Source organism: Cajanus cajan, chromosome 11, assembly GCF_000230855.2.
Source record: "Cajanus cajan strain Asha chromosome 11, NIPB_CcT2T_4, whole genome shotgun sequence".
In the NCBI taxonomy this organism is placed as follows: domain Eukaryota; kingdom Viridiplantae; phylum Streptophyta; class Magnoliopsida; order Fabales; family Fabaceae; genus Cajanus; species Cajanus cajan.
Window position 1 is genome coordinate 25,718,977 of NC_138527.1, and position 16,986 is coordinate 25,735,962.

General features: G+C 36.1%; 2 protein-coding genes across 2 annotated transcripts; one reads left to right on the forward strand and one right to left on the reverse strand.

Annotated features, from left to right (window-relative positions):
* The first annotated feature begins 2,266 nt into the window (after positions 1 to 2,266).
* On the forward strand, positions 2,267 to 2,716 carry LOC145953473 (uncharacterized). The gene has a single exon (XM_083067432.1). It carries the CDS (start codon positions 2,267 to 2,269, stop codon positions 2,714 to 2,716), a length of 450 nt encoding a protein of 149 aa, XP_082923558.1.
* Positions 2,717 to 9,181: 6,465 nt separating this feature from the next.
* Positions 9,182 to 16,290, reverse strand: LOC109797613 (cytochrome P450 85A). The gene is made up of 9 exons (XM_083066592.1): positions 16,067 to 16,290; positions 11,729 to 12,047; positions 11,487 to 11,636; positions 10,729 to 10,974; positions 10,539 to 10,625; positions 10,327 to 10,405; positions 10,102 to 10,211; positions 9,881 to 10,005; positions 9,182 to 9,462 (listed from the first exon to the last, which is right to left on the reverse strand). The coding sequence occupies exons 1-9, from the start codon at positions 16,249 to 16,251 to the stop codon at positions 9,372 to 9,374; spliced, it is 1,392 nt and encodes a 463-aa protein (XP_082922718.1). The 5' UTR covers positions 16,252 to 16,290; the 3' UTR covers positions 9,182 to 9,371.
* Between the last annotated feature and the right edge of the window lie 696 nt (positions 16,291 to 16,986).

Below are 16,986 nucleotides of genomic sequence, written 5' to 3' on the forward strand. Positions count from 1 at the left end.
ACCTCTTGCCCAACATCCTTGGGACAATATCTACCACAATTCAAGCAAACCAATGAGGGCATCGACAGTTTCCTCAAAATACAACAAAGGTCTGGAGAGACTGTACTCGCATCCCAATCCGGTATACGACAAAGCCGCGAGGGAAAGGTCTGGAGAGACTGTACTTGCATCCCAATCCGGTATACGACAAAGCCGTGGGGGAAAGGTCTGGAGAGACTGTACTCGCATCCCTATCCGGTATACGACAAAGCCGTGAGGGAAAGGTCTGGAGAGACTGTACTCACATCCCAATCCGGTATACGACAAAGCCGTGAAGGAAAGGTCTGGAGAGACTGTACTCGCATCCCAATCCGGTATATGACAAAGCCGTGAGGGAATGGTCTGGAGAGACTGTACTCGCATCCCAATCCGGTATATGACAAAGCCGTGAGGGAAAGGTCTGGAGAGACTGTACTCGCATCCCAATTCGGTATACGACAAATCCGTGAGGGAAAGGTCTGGAGAGACTGTAGTCATCTCCCAATCCGGTATACGACAAAGCCGTGAGGGAAGCTAAGCTACGAAAATACTCCCTCTTTAACAAGCTACAAATAAAAAGAACGCACTATCACAAGAGACACAATGGAGCATCTACTTGAAGATCGAAGATCAGGTGTACAGTTTGTTAGCCTTGTTACCCAATAGAGTATGCAACCAACACTCAACTACTCTAAAGGGCGAGGACACGAGCAAATACACCTATCCAAGAGAAGGAACGTAGAAGCGCCAACACCAAAGAGAAGAGGAGGAGACCCAGATGAAATGTCTACGTCTCTACTTGCCTTTGGAAAAGTAACACATAGCTACTCCAAAGGACAAGTAAAGAGGGGCAGCTGTAGGCACCCAATTTCGTCCAGGGGGCACACAAACAAAGAAATCGACCTCCATTACGAAGGGAAGGGGCTTCCGAAGTAGGCAAACAACAAGACAAGACATCAGAAGGCCTAAAGGCCAAATAAGGTGGTTTTAGTAGCCCGGAACGGGCCGTTCCAAAATCAGAACGGGCAGTTCTGAACCCGGAACGGGCCGTTCCAATATAAGAACGAGCCGTTCCAACATAACTAAAATCAACTAAACATTTTGGGTGGAACGGGGCGTTCCAATACCAGAACGGGCCGTTCCAAACAAGGCAAATCTGGAATGGGCCGTTCTGGAAGAGGAAAATTTGTGTTACTTTCTACTCTGGAACGGGCCGTTCCATTTTTAGAACGGACCGTTCCAGGGTACGAAATTTACACATAACTGTTGGGCCAGGGCCGTTCCAAATTCGGAATAGGCCGTTCTAGCCCATTCTGATTCCTATAAATTGAAGTCTCGGGCACAGTTCTCAGGGCGGCCAGAGAAATTTTGAATAAGACTCTTTTGAGCACGAAAATTCTCTATCTCTCTCTTTTCTATTATATTTTTTGAGATTTGTGTCGCATCTCTATATTCTCTCTCCCTCCTATTGTATTTCTTGAGATTTGTGAGGCATACTTTAGTGTGAAAGGTCGCCAAAAAGCACCTTTTCCATATTTGAAGATTCAATAAAGCTTGTTCAAGAGGTATTTCAGCTAATCTTATTCTCTTCCTTTTATTTCTTATCTTTATCTCTTTTTTTGTTATAATAAACGTCATAATGTAGATATTTTAGGGTTAATCGTTTAATTTATATTTTAAGCATGATTTATATTTTAAGCATGTAAATAAATATTAATAAAGGGGATTTAATATTTAATTTATTAATTCTTATAATGTTAACTTCATCATAGGGTACCAATTGAGGGCGCTGTAGGGGTGCTTAATACCTTCCCTACACGTAACTGACCCCCGAACCCAATTCTGGTTATCAAGGCCATAGTTGGATCTTTAAAAAAACCTTTTCTTTTTCCAATGTTTTGAGTAAAATATTGGTGGCGACTCCATGAACCTATTTTCAAAAACCATTAATTAAGGATTAGTCTGGTGTCCGGGCATTCCTTAATTAAAGAGACTTTTAAAAGGATGTCTAAACCATACGTCGCGAGATCGAAAATTTTCGGGTTGCGACAAAAATCACAACATGATTAAATACTACCATGCCTATCAAAAGTTAAAGGCAAATTTCCAAGAAGTACTGGTCGAGCAGATACCACGTGAGGACAACGCCCAAGCCGACCAGTTGGCTAGGTTGGCTGCGACCAAGAAGTCAGGCCAACTAAGAACAATCATTCAGCAGGAAATCAGTCACCCAAGCGTGGAGGACTAAATGGTAGCAAATGTTGATGTCGACCACCCCGGACAGAATAGCCCACCTGACTGGCGAGACGAAATCAAGACATTCATCAACAATGGTGTCGTTCCCGCTGACCTGAACGAGGCCAAACGGTTGAAAACTCAAGCTAGTAGCTATGTTGTCATTGCCGGACAGTTATATAAGCGTGGTTTCTCTACACCGCTTCTCAAGTGGCTAGACCTCACCGAGGCCGATTATGTGATGAGGGAAGTACACGAGGGGATTTGCGGAAAGCACTCGGGCGCAAGGACAACCGTGTCAAAGCTCCTGCGAGCAGGCTATTACTGGCCGACCATGAACACTGATTGTGTAACCTTTGTAAAGAAGTGCCGACCAACCAGCCGAGCAGTTGCATTGCATCCCCCCCGCATGGCCGTTCGCCACATGGGGGGCCGATATACTCGGGCCCTTCCCGGTTGCTAAGAGGCAATGCAAATTCCTCATTGTAGCCGTGGATTTGTTTACAAAATGGATTGAGGCCGAGCCCTTGGCGTGCATCTCGGCTCACCAAGTCCAAAAATTCTTGTGGAGGAATATCATAACCCGATTCGGCGCCCCGCACACCCTGGTGACCGACAACGACCTTCAATTTACTGACCGAAAACTAAATGAGTTCTTGGCCGGCCTGGAAATACAACACAAGGTTACATCGGTCGAGCACCCACAGACGAACGGCCAGGCTGAGTCAGCCAATAAAGTCATCCTAGCAGAACTGAAGAAACGGCTAGGGAAAACCAAGGGAATATGGGCCGAGCAGCTTCCCGAGGTACTCTGGGCATACCGATGCACGCCCCAATCAACCATGCAAGAAACACCATTTCGCCTGGTCTATGGATCCGACGCAATGATCCCGGTCGAAATAGGAGAACCATCTTTCCATCGAGCCTACTTCGATGAAGCAAGCAACGAGGCCGAACTCCGAACAAACCTAGACATGGCAGAAGAAATGCGCGACCAAGCACTGGTCGTGGCCGAGGCCACCAAGCAACGCTACAAAAGAAGATTCGACAGCAAGGTGAAGTCTAGAGAATTCTGAGAAGGAGACCTGGTTTGGAGAGCTACAGGCGAGGCGAGAAAGGATCCGAGACAAGGGAAGTTCGCCCCAAATTGGGACAGACCATTCCGAGTCCGACATAACCTGAACAACGGAGCATACAAACTGGAGCACTTATCAGGAGAACCGATTCCGAGAACTTGGAACTCCTCGCATTTGAAAGTGTATTATAGTTGATGTAATAGTGCACTCTTTTCCTTGGCCGACTATTTTTTCCCTAAGGAGGGTTTTGGGTCAGCAAGGTTTTTAACGAGGCACTTTAATAATAAAAACTCCAAATTTCGTCATGTTATTTCCTACTATTTATTGTTGCTTAGGTCGCGCATAAACCGAGCACTACGCACGAAAGCTATGACGCCGAGCAATACACGGCCGAACACAAAACGTACACGGTACTCTTTTCCTTGGCCGACTCTTTTTTCCCTAAGGAGGGTTTTGGGTCGGCAAGGATTTTAACGAGGCACTTTAATAATAAAAACTCCAAATTTCGTCATGTTATTTCCTACTATTTATTGTTGCTTAGGTCGCGCATAAACCGAGCACTACGCACGAACGCTACGATGCCGAGCAATACACGGCCGAACACAAAACGTACACGGTGCACAAACACCCACGCTGCCGAGTAAACCTCGGACGACCCCCCATATGGTGCACTCGAGTCCGACAGGTTTCCCTCCCGAGTACCCTCCTCGGCTAAGGACGCACCTGGACCGAGTAACACACCCACAAGATAAGGCCGAGCAAATCTCAGCCGACCCCTCATATGGTACACTCGAGTCCGACAGGTTTCCCTCCCGAGTACCCTCCTCGGCTAAGGACGCACCTGGACCGAGTAACGCACCCACAAGGTAAGGCCGAGCAAATCTCAGCCGACCCCTCGTATGGTACACTCGAGTCCGATAGGTTTCCCTCCCGAGTACCCTCCTCGGCTAAGGATGTACCTAGGCCGAGCACTACACGCTTACATATCGACACCGCGCAACTCTCGGCCAACTACTCGAACATACAAATCTACAGCCTAGCCCTCCCTAAACCGAGAACTCTCATGCGCTCCGCACTCCGCGTATCGAATCAAATTCAAGCCGAGCCCTCTCTAAACTGAGAATTCTCATACGCTCCGCACTTCGTGTATCGAATCAAATTCAAGCCGATGCCTCTCTAAACCGAGAACTCTCATGCGCTCCGTGTATCGAATTAATTCAAGCCGAGCCCTCTCTAAACCGAGAATTCTCATACGCTCCGCACTTTGTGTATCGAATCAAATTCAAGCTGAGCCCTCTCTAAACCGAGAACTCTCATACGCTCCGCACTTCGTGTATCGAATCAAATTCAAGCCGAGCCCTCTCTAAACCGAGAACTCTCATACGCTCCGCACTTCGTGTATCGAATCAAATTCAAGCCGAGCCCTCTCTAAACCGAGAACTCTCATGCGCTTCGTGTATCGAATTAATTCAAGTCGAGCCCTCTCTAAACCGAGAATTCTCATACGCTTCGCACTTCGTGTATCGAATCAAATTCAAGCCGAGCCCTCTCTAAACCGAGAACTCTCATGCGCTCCGTGTATCAAATTAATTTAAGCCGAGCCCTCTCTAACCGAGAGCTCTCATGCGCTCCGCACTTCGTGTATCAAATCGTGTTCATACCAAGCACTCTCTAACCGAGAACTCACACACGTCCCACCGGGTATCAAATCACTGATTTCGAAGCCGAGCATCTTAAAGTCGAACACTATAATGAAACAATCATACCACGCTTAAATCACCGAAGGAATCGCGACATTGGCCCCCTCGGCCAAGTAAGAAGTCGGTTTATTTTAACCCATTCGTAAAAGGGAGAAATTTCATTAATTATGGCCGATCAAAATGGCTACCTCTCGGCCAAGTAAGGAGTTGGTTATTTTAACACCCATTCGTAAAAGGAAAAGAAATTTCATTAATTATGGCAGATCAAAACGGCTACTTACAAAAAACACAAAAGCAGTCTATGCACTAACACTAAAGGCCGAGCTTACAAAAAGGCGCTGACGGCCCGGTTACAAAAAACAACCTACCCTAGCTTCATTACAAAGTCTGATCCCTATTTAGCCGCTTGCTCCGTTGGATTCCCGTCGTTGACTACATCTATAACCAGGTCCCCCTCCTCGGTTGACTGCCCAGGAGCCCGGCTAGACACACCTTGACAGGGAGCTTCGGCATCCGGTTGAGCCCCTTGAGGAAACTCAGCATAGCTCATAAACTTACCACCTAGGAAGTCTCGGCTAACATCAAACTGAAAGTCAGCCAGGACATCACAAAACTGGTAAGCTTGTCGAACGGCGTGCTGGAAGCTGGCATCGTGCTGGGAGAGGATTTGCTCGGTTGCTTCGGCCTCGAACTGCACAGCCGCCTCTTTCAGTCGGGTGATCTCACTTGCAGCAGCGGCAGCTTCGGCCTTCATCTTTTGCATGGCCAACTTCAGGTCGTCGGCCTCCCTACGATAGGAGTCAGCCATCTTCTTCAACTCCTCGGCCGATTCTGTTGCCTTGGCGTTAGCACTCAAGGCATCCTTCACCGTCGCTTCGGCATCCTTCAAGCGGGTTTGGAGCCTCTCGGCCGAGACCGCCGACCTCATCATTACATGTTTTGCCACGAGGGAGGTCCGAGCATTAAGCTCACAGAAGAGCTTATATTCGGCCTCTATTGACATTCCCTCTAAGTATTGGAGTCCCCCTCCGGTGGTAAGGTCAAGACTGACCAAATTCTCGACCTGCACGTCCGAGGCCAAGAAGTTAGACCCTGCAACAACAGCGGGAATGGCGAAGGCCCCGCACCCTGCCTGCTCCAATGATAATTGCTTTGGTCGCTTGGATGAGGAGCTCGGACGTTCCGGCTCTATATTTTGTTCTGCAGCACGCACCCGAGACGTACTACCCTTTTTCTTGGGGTCGGCCAAGGGAATTAGCACTTGAGCAGGCTTATCTCGCGATACCTTGAGGGCCGACCTCGCCGGCGGAACCTTCCTGCTTTCTTTGGCTTCCTTCTCCCTCTTGGCGAGCATAGCTGTAACGTCTAACTTGCCTCCGGCCATTAAACCTGCAACAAAGCAAACCTTAACATCAATTCAAAACACTGCTAAACTACCGAAACCTAACATACATACCTAGCAAAGCCATCTCAAAATGAGACGTCTCAAAAATGTCCAATAGGCCCCGACAGGCAAACCCTTCGGCAACTCGTCTAGGAGGTTGACGATCTCTCTGTCCTCGGCCGGGAGCTTTGATAGGGGGATCGCCTCAAAACGCGTTGGCCGCCTCGTCCAATAAAAGGGGAATAACAGAGAGTTCTCTTGATCATAGAAGCAATCGTTCATTTCCGATCCCCACCGAAATTTAAAAAACCCACTTTTAAATCCCTTATAAGAAGAGGTGAACGCCCGAAGAAAACCACGCTTCGGTACTCGGGCTAGCGAAACCCACTTCACCGGTTTGCTCGGACGACATATATAGTAATACAAGAAAGCTAACGACCGAGGATTGAGGCCAAGGCACAAACACAAGTTCTGAAATGCTTGCATGGCTGCCCAAGCGTTCAGATGCAGTTGGGTCGGCGCCACGTTCAATGTTCGGAGAACTCCCATTTGAAAGTCGTCGAACGGGAGCTCTACGCCGAGGTCCTCGAACCAACACATATATACATAGAAGTAGTCGTGTTCATCGGGCTCCGATTCCAAGAACACAAAATCAGTGTTCGGCCCGTCATCTTCGCACGCCTCGGCAAGAAGTGGAAACTCCCCCTCACCACTCCCGAAACATTTTTCTAATGACACAAAGGTGTCCAATAACGACTGGTCAGACAGCTTCGAGAAATATATCCCGACCTCTCCGTCCACCCATTCATATCCGGGAATCTCAACCGTGCCATAATCAATTTTGGCCTTGGCCCGACCACTAGGCCCAACCACGCCTTTACCCCGATCATCCTCAATAGCCCCTACCTCGTCTCCACTGCCTTCAACGCCACCGACCTCGGCAATTAGGCCCTGTTGATCATTTTCGCCGAGGCCTCTACAATCCACCTTGATAGCCCGTGCCAACGCGAAACCCTACGACATCGACGGCGACACCTCTACAACCTCGTCCCCACTATCGCTAGGCTCGGGATGATCGGAGGGGAACACCACTTCACATTGTAAGGGAGGCAGCCTCGATATCTCACTTGAACCCGACCCCTCTTGATCAGACGCAGCGGCCGACGCCTCTGAAGATGACCAGCTCTTGGCCGAGGAGTAACCCCTATCCATTTATTACCACAAAATAAAAAAAATACAAAATTATACCTTTGATCGGTAAGCTCGGCTAAAACCTTGAACTCAAAGACCTCAGAGAATTTACAGCAAGTGAATTCTCAAAACACCCCCCCTATTTATAGGCAAGGTAAAAGGGGGAGGTGAAAAGACGCCCCGGAACCACAGCCGTTTGATCTAAACCATCCAACGGTCCAGATTAACTAACCGTTGGGTCCGTAACCTCTAGGGCCAACGTGGCACTCAACAATCACCTAGGTCTCGGCCTTTGACCCCAACGTTCACCTTACAATCATCGAGGTCTCGACCATTATCTCCAACAGGTAAGGTCTCGGCCATTATCTCCAACAGGTAAGGTCTCGGCCTTTGACCCCAACGTTCACCTTACAATCATCGAGGTCTCGGCCATTGTCTCCAACAGGTAAGGTCTCGGCCATTATCTCCAACAGGTAAGGTCTCGGCAAAGAACCAACGATCACCGAAGTCTCGACCTTTGTCCTCAACAACCAAGGTCTAGACGAAGACCCAATACTCGAGGCCTCGACACAAACCTCCGGTCACGCTCTGCCTTAAAACACCGCCTAGTAGTGGTCAAACTCATCCGTTATACTGAAGTCTTGGAGACGACCCCGTTAGACGGACATCTTACCACCAAGGAGCCATTACCTAGCCTTCCGGGTCGAACCATAATATCAAATACCTTTAAATCGTTTTCGTCTTTGGCATCCTCAACGCTGCGGGGGTTGTATACCATATGGGCCCGAGACCGAGTCGACCGACCCGACTGAGCCAACCGAACACCCGTATCCAAGGACGACCAACCCAGTAACCGACCACACCGACCACTCGTGCAATAGAATGGGTCGGTGTGCTCGGCCCATCCTCAGAACTCCTCCAACACGATTACGAAAGGATTAATTTAAGAGTTAAACCGGATTAACCCCCTAACTTTCCAGGGCCCAACTCCTAATCACGGCCCAATAAGGAACACTATAAATAGACCCCCTTCGAGGTATGTAATTAACTTTCAACTACCGCATTTATTACGCCGAGCACTTACTTGAGCGTTGGAGTGTCTTTGCAGGCATACCCCCCCTCATATCAGACTACCCGGATTGGAACGAGCAGACCGAGACCCAGGATCAGACCCGCTACAACAAGGATAATTGGAGTGTGTCCTAACACAGGAACATATATTGTACACGTGTCACAATCTAATTTATTTTTATAAATCTAACGCGCGGTTTAAATGCATTAAGTTACCATAACTTTCATATCTTAAAGGTAGAGAATCTGAATCCCAATCTTATACACTTTAACAACCTTATCACCAAGACGTGCCTCATGGTCGAACATATTTCTTCCTATAACCACTCACAACTGATATTAATATTCCACGATCGAAGTTCTCCGGCTTCAAGAATCGCATTCACGCTAATTTCACACTATCTCATTAAAATTAATATTAATATTAATTTTAAAGTTTGTAATTAATAAAATAATTATTTTAAATTTAAAATAAATTTATTAATAAATTAACCTTTTAAAATATCTTAAAATATATATAATAACTTTTTAAATATCACCGGTTTAAATAGTTCACACTTATTTACCTAGCAGGTTCATATGTATTATTGGTAGATACCATCTCAACACATGTTCATTTATTACAAGAGTTTCTATTATTCATGACATGGTATTGATCAAACATTAGAGTTTTGTAAGATCAATAACTTTTTTTCCCTAGTACTTTGTGATCTTTATGTTTAATCCATCTGGTGCCAACACTCTCGGAAATTTTGCTAGCTTTTTGTTTCCCTTTGCTTCCTCCCACCTAAAAAAAGAAAAGAAGAAGACAAACTTTTAGCTAAGAGGGAAACTATCCAAATTTAGATCACTTTCTAGGATGCAAAAATGGGAGGGAAACGAAAATAAGAAGAAGAAAAAATGTTCAATCAAGGGATATTGAACCACTTGCAAGGAACTTATCTGATCAAGTGAGTCAAATTGAGACACACACAAAAGATCCTATATAATTAAAATTGCATTATTTCACAATTTATATAGTCACTCCCAATTATGACCAAGATTATACAGCAAGAGACCTCTCTAATAACCACTTGGCAATCCTTTAATTTGAATATCATTACTCTAACTAAATTTAAAACTATAGCTTTACTCAACATTGAAAAATTAGGATATAAGATAATAGAAAAAGGAAAAAGAAAAAGAAATTATATTAAAAACTCTACCTGTATCTAGTCACAAAGTAGTGAATGAAAAGACTGACTTTAAGCATGCCCCATTCCTTTCCAGGACACACCCTACCTCCTGCTCCAAATAGCATGTTGTGATTATGAGACTCCAACCCTTTCTCCTACATTACATCATATTTTATATTCAGTGTCAAAGTGTTGTCATTATAACACAAGAAGAATTTTAAGGTTTAATTTGTTATTATGAAGCAACTGACCTGCAGCCATCTCCATGGATTAAAAGTAAAAGGTTCTTGATAGAGTACAGGATCAAAGTTAGTCTCCCTTGTGTATACATAAACTCTCCATCCCTTGGGAATGTTAAACCCTAACAAGTGATATATAGACATAATCAATGTTAGCTAATTGAAATTAAAATCCATGTGTCAAAAAAATTAATTGAAGATCTTACTAATCGATTTGATTTAAATTTGAAAACGTACCATTCAATTCTATATCATTAGTGGTCCTCCTCATCACTCCAGCAACAACACTTGCCAATCTCATGGTTTCAAGTATTACCTGCACACAAAAGAATATTTTCATATTTTTTATACCTTTGAAAATTTGGGTACGTATGCAATGAATTGAAATTTTATAAGGTCTTCATTTCATTTTCATTCTAAAACTATAGTCCATATAGATAAAAGTATACCGCACGAGTTAGCCTCATATTCTTGTAGTCATCCCAAGTGATCTGTTCCTCGGGCATTTTCTTTTGTTTGATTGCAAAATGCTCTTCCTGTGGAATATTTTAATTAGATAAAATCATAAAACAAGTACTTAAAATTTAAACCATGGTTTTAATAGCAAAGAGGATAATCAGATAGAAAGTCATAACATACCCTTATTTCCTGAAGAATGCTTGGGTTATCATGTAGGTATTTGATAGCCATCATAGTAGTAGTTGATACCGTTTCATAACCTGAATACAAGATTGTGATGATTTGCTCAATTATTTCATCATCATCTAGTTTGTGTCCACCATTCTCAGTTCTCATAAGTTGATCAAGAATGTCACCATGAGTAGCCGAAGAAGCTCTTCTCTTGGCTAAGAGCTCTTTTAGCATTGGAATCGCTTTTTCCCTAGCCTGTAATAAACGAAAGTGCTCCAATGTGAACTTTAAGTGAAATAAAAGAAAAAGTAGTTGAGTTTTAAATTGCGGCCACAGTTAAAGGTTTTTTTTTTAATGATCTTTAATATTATGAAAAGTTGCAAATGAATGTGAGTAATGTAATTCCAATACAACATTGGAAACTCTAAATACGTTGAGGTTGAAATCAATATAAGAAATTTAACATATAGTAATATAAAATGTTTAAATTTATTTGATATATATTTACACATAATTATAATGCTAATTTTAAATAAGATATAATAATATATATTATATATTATTATAACTTACGTTTACAATTTTTAACAATATATATTCACGTATGTTATATTTATAATATAAGTAAAAGTACTTTTTAATGATCAATATTGTGTCATTATATAAAATGTGTTATTATATAATAGTTTTTTTTATTCAATAGTAATTATAGTCTTAAACCATTCCTTAATACCTTGAAAATATGTAAGTATTCAAGACATAGATACCTTTAGTCCCCGATAATAATTGGTTCCTGGGAATTTAATTGGCAAGGATATTGTTGCTATTGCCATCTTATCAAATGTGGCTTTAAAGGACTCAAGGAAAGAGTTTGGCTCATTTTCTACAACCGCTTTCAAGGAAATAAAGAATGACATCTGAATAGAAAAAAATAAATCAAAGAATGGTTTCAAAACATTAGACCAATGTAGGGTTTAATAAACTCAAGACTTATATGATTATTACGTACCTCAACAGTTTTTTCTTGAAGATCAATTATTTTACCATCCCAATTGTCAAGGTAAGACCTCATGAACTCATCAACTTCTGGCACAAGTCGATCCTTAACTGAAGTTGGACCAATGAGAGATAATAGTGAGCCTCTAATTCGTTTATGTGTAGCACCATGAACCTCAGCAATGTTAGTCCCTAGAATGTTCCTCATGGAGTCGGGGTAGCCAGGAACTAGGCCTTTTGCTTCATTCACGAGTATGTATCTATTGGCATCAGGATCCATGCTAACAACAATAGGAGACCCTAATGCGTGAGTTTTGAAAAGATTTCCATATCTGCAAAGAAGACATACGCCAACAGGTTTCACTCTATCAAATATATTTAATATCGAATTTTGATTAAAAGTTCAATTATAAAAATAGTAAATATAATGCAACTATTTTCAATTATAAGGAAAAAAAATAATTAACCACGATTATAATGTTGTTGAAATTCGTATATATATAAAAAATGAAATTAGCATAGTAGACATTTCCATCCACTCTGTAATAATGAAAGTTGTAATAATATCTTCTGCAACTATAATTTGTCTTTTAAATTAAGTATTAGAAAAAAGAACATCTTGACGTTTCTATTGTATATGATATTATTACATAATAATTGACATTGATAATTTAAAAATTATATTTAATTATTGTATGTATATATCAATGATTTTATTATGGGAATACATTTTACTAAATTATCAGTTAAAAATAATAAATAATATAGTCATTACTATTAATTTATAAACAACAACAACAAACAATATTAATATTAATTGTAAGAGATTAATCGATAGTTTGAAATTACATTTAATTGGTATATATATATATATATATATATATATATATATATATATATATATATATATATTAAGAAGAATATAATAATATAGTATTTAAACAAAACAGTATAATAATATATAAAATAAATATAGCTCGAAAGACAATATAATAATTTTAACGATTAACTCTTGTATATTTAATATGAATTAAATATTTTAGCATGAATTAAATATTTTCAACGAGAAGGTTTTTGAAATATTTTATTTAATTTAATTTTTATCTATCATAATTATTTATAAATTAAATAATAATATTTTAAAATAAATTATAAATAAATAAAATATTTTTTTAAATATAAATTATTTATCATAAATCTAAAATATAATTTATATATTTAAAAATATTTATATGAACTAATTTTAAATATAGTTTATATATTCAAATATCATATTTATTTATATATAATTTATCATAAAATTTAATTATATAATAAATATTATTGTATATTTTACATGATAAAATACTAGTTAATCATTATGACATAGCATGTAAAAAAAAAAAATATAAGTTTAAATCGTAATTATATTTAAATGCAAAAATAAAGTTAAGTTGAAAGTCACACATGTAAAATGATGAAATTATTCAATTAGAACATTTCTATATTTAATGGTGCTTGAATTCATTAAATAATGAACATAAATATATATAATTTTTAATACAAAAATTTATATTACTATTAGTTGAAAAATAATATATTAAATAATATTTTTTATGTAATTAAATTTTGTGATTTATAATTTTTTTTATCTATTATATTTAAATTTATATTAGGATTGTAATTAATAATTAATGTATATATTAATTTTTATTATTTTTTAAAAATACAATGACTTATATATTTTTTTCCAAATGTGTAGTGTATATTAATGGTGTATTTGGTTTTAGAAAATATTTTGTTTTTATTTTTTAATTTCATTTTCAGAAAATAATTTTTAATTTTAAAATTTAAAATTTTAAAAACGTGTTTAGTGTAATATTTTTAATAAAAGTTCATAAAATATTTAAAATATAAAATTTATAAACACATGTTGAATAATATTTTTATAATATATATTTAATATTATTTTTATATAATAAATAGATAGATATAAATATAATTAATATTACATCTTAACTTTTACAAATAAATAAATAAATATATATATATATATATATATATATATATATATATATATTTAATTGATATTGTTTATCTTTAAAAATAAAGTAAATTATACTCTCATATTATGAGAGATATCAATATCACTTTATTTTCTTTTCTTACGTTAAAAATTACAATCTTTGACCTTAACAAATTTCAATATATGGTACTTTATCTTTTTTTTTATAAATAAAAATTCATTAAAGTTCCTTTAGCTTATATATTACAAAAAAAATTATTTCCAAAATTTCATTTACCATTAACATCCCCCAAAGATGTAAATATTATACCATCATTCCTCAACAAATTCAAATATATTATACTTTAACAATTTATCTCTCAATTTACATATTTAATTATTATTTAAAAATCATTATGAATTTTTCTAAAATTAACTATGTATCTTAAAAAAAGATTTTTCAGTATCTTTACAAAGTATTTTTTAAAGATATATCAAAATAAAAATAATATGTTTGTATAAGTAAAATAAAATCAAATATAAATTTTAAAATATTATTAATTCAATGTATTTAATATAATAGTTTTATAAACATTTAAATAAAACAGTATTTTTATTATATAGTTAACGGAATCAAGACACTTTATATTTCTACATGTATTTTATCTTAAGTTGTCTATTGGTATAAATAAGTTTACGTTGTTTATATAGTTTTTTTTTTCATTCTTCATTGATTAAATGCATATTAATTATAGTGTAATGTTGTAAAATTATAAATATTTATTTTCATTATATAATATTAATTATATATATTAAAGATAATATATAAGTATTATGATATTATATAATTGATATTAGTAATTTAATATTTTAATAATATCTAAATAAACAAGTATTTTATGATAAAGTGTTATTTTTATATTTAACTAAAGTAATGCTAAAATATGTATATATAATATATAATTTTAAATAAATATATTTATATTAAAAATATATTATTAAATAACAAAATTTTAATGAGTTAAATTATTAGTAAAATAAAAAGATTGCAAAGATAAAGATGAAACAGTTCAGTTAAATTATTATTAAAATAAAGAGATAAAAAGGTAGTTTTAATTCTATCAAAAGAAAGAAAAAGAAAGAAAAAAGTAGTTTTAACTTTTAAGACAGTTATCAATCGATTTGAGAAAAAATAGGAAAAAAGTTGGTAGGAAAAAAGAATCTGATAATTACCGTGATACCACTGCATTTTCAATTAATTGAAAATGAGATTTTTATGTTTTCAAAATTCAGCTGTTTTCTATAGTAATTTATACCTATTAAACATAAATATTAAACATATAAGTTATATTTTTATTTATGAAAAATAATTTTTATTGCAATAAAATATTATTTTTATTTACTAATAAAATATTTCAAAATATTAATATTTAATTCATAAATAATTGTAATAAATAAAAAATAAATTAGATAAGAAATTAAAATTTTCTATAAATTCTGTCATCGAAGACAAGTCACTAAAAAATAATTTCATGAAAATAAAAGTTTGTGTTTAATATATATAAAAGTTGATATATATATATATATATATATATATATATATATATATATATATATATGAAATAACGTAACTAAAAAAGTATATGAAATAAAAAAAATTTAATGAGTTAAATATAGCAAAATAAAAAAATTTGAAAAGATAAAGATGAAACGTTTCAGTTAAATTATGATTAAATAAAGAGATAAAAAGGTAGTTTCAATTCTATGAAGAAAAAAAGTAATTTCAAAATTGTCAGTTTGCGAAAAAATAGGGGAAAAAGTTGACAGAAAGAAAAAGAATCAAATAATTACTGTGATACCATTGCCTTTTCAGTCGAAAATGAAGTTTTTATATTTTAAAATTCAATTGTTTTCAATTATAATTTATACTTGTTGTAAAAGAAATACATACATACAATTTAGTAAATTATAAGGGCTGGGTTTGTGTCCATCAAATAATTTCAATGGTTAATAACTATGAATTACTTCATGTCTAACGAAATTGGAGAAAATAACAAAATGATTTTTGTTTTGGTTGCCTTAAAATTCCTTCACCATTTTTCACATTAACACTTGAGATTGTGTCCAGAAATAATTTTAAAAAAAATCGCTGCAAAACTATTTTATTAAGGACATAAAAAAGAATGATTGATCAAAGGAAAATAAAAGAATTTAACAAATATACTTTGGAAAGCCTACCATTTTATGATAAATAAAAGAAAAATATGTTGTACAGTGACATTTACAATATCATATGATTAGGAACTATATATCATGTATAATAAATATATAAATTTTTGACAAGAAATATGAATGTATGGTACGTACCTTGATTTGCGACCTTTCATGAAATCTGGACCATGTTTGAGAAATTTGAGAGTCTCACCAATGAAAGGCAAACCCAATGATCCAGGAGGCATTCCTTTCTTTGAGTACTTCATGTTGTTCCATTTCAGCACTACCAAGAATGCACTTATCGTCAAAGCCACTGCATAATACAACACTGTCAACATTATGTTCACCACACAGTATATGGAACACTACACAAGATTAATATATCATACACACATATGTATTATATATATATATATATATATATATATATATATATATATATATATATATATATATATATATATATGTGAGAGAGAATGCAAAAGTGTATTTAATTTGTGGAAAACACAAATATTTCCAGCATTAATTAGGGATGAATATATATTGCATTTATTAATAGAGTTAAAAATTTATCAAAAAGGAAAAAACACTTAAATGTGCTTTGACTTTTGATTCCTTATAGTTGTAGAATTTTATTTATTCAAATTTTAATTGAACAATTTTTATCTTTCAAGTATCGATAATTGATCAGATTTGGTTTCTCATTAGATATCGTAATTATGCGATTGTAGTTTCTCTATCTAAAAATCTAATGATTTTTGTTGATACAATGCTAATGAGTGATATATGATGTATCAATATTTCTAATCAATTTTTTTTAATGTATTTATCTTATCTAATATGTTTATATTTTTGTGTTAATTTATCTATGGATATAACAATAATACTATTGATACTACAAAAAATGTTACATAATATTTGGTTAGTAAATGAGAATGCATATTAATTTATAATTGTCATCTTTGGAACATTGCAAGGACTATGTCTTATAGACAAAAAAAAAAAAAAGAAATATTATATATAATGACATACAAAAAGTGTCACTATAAATACAATATATGTATATAATAATT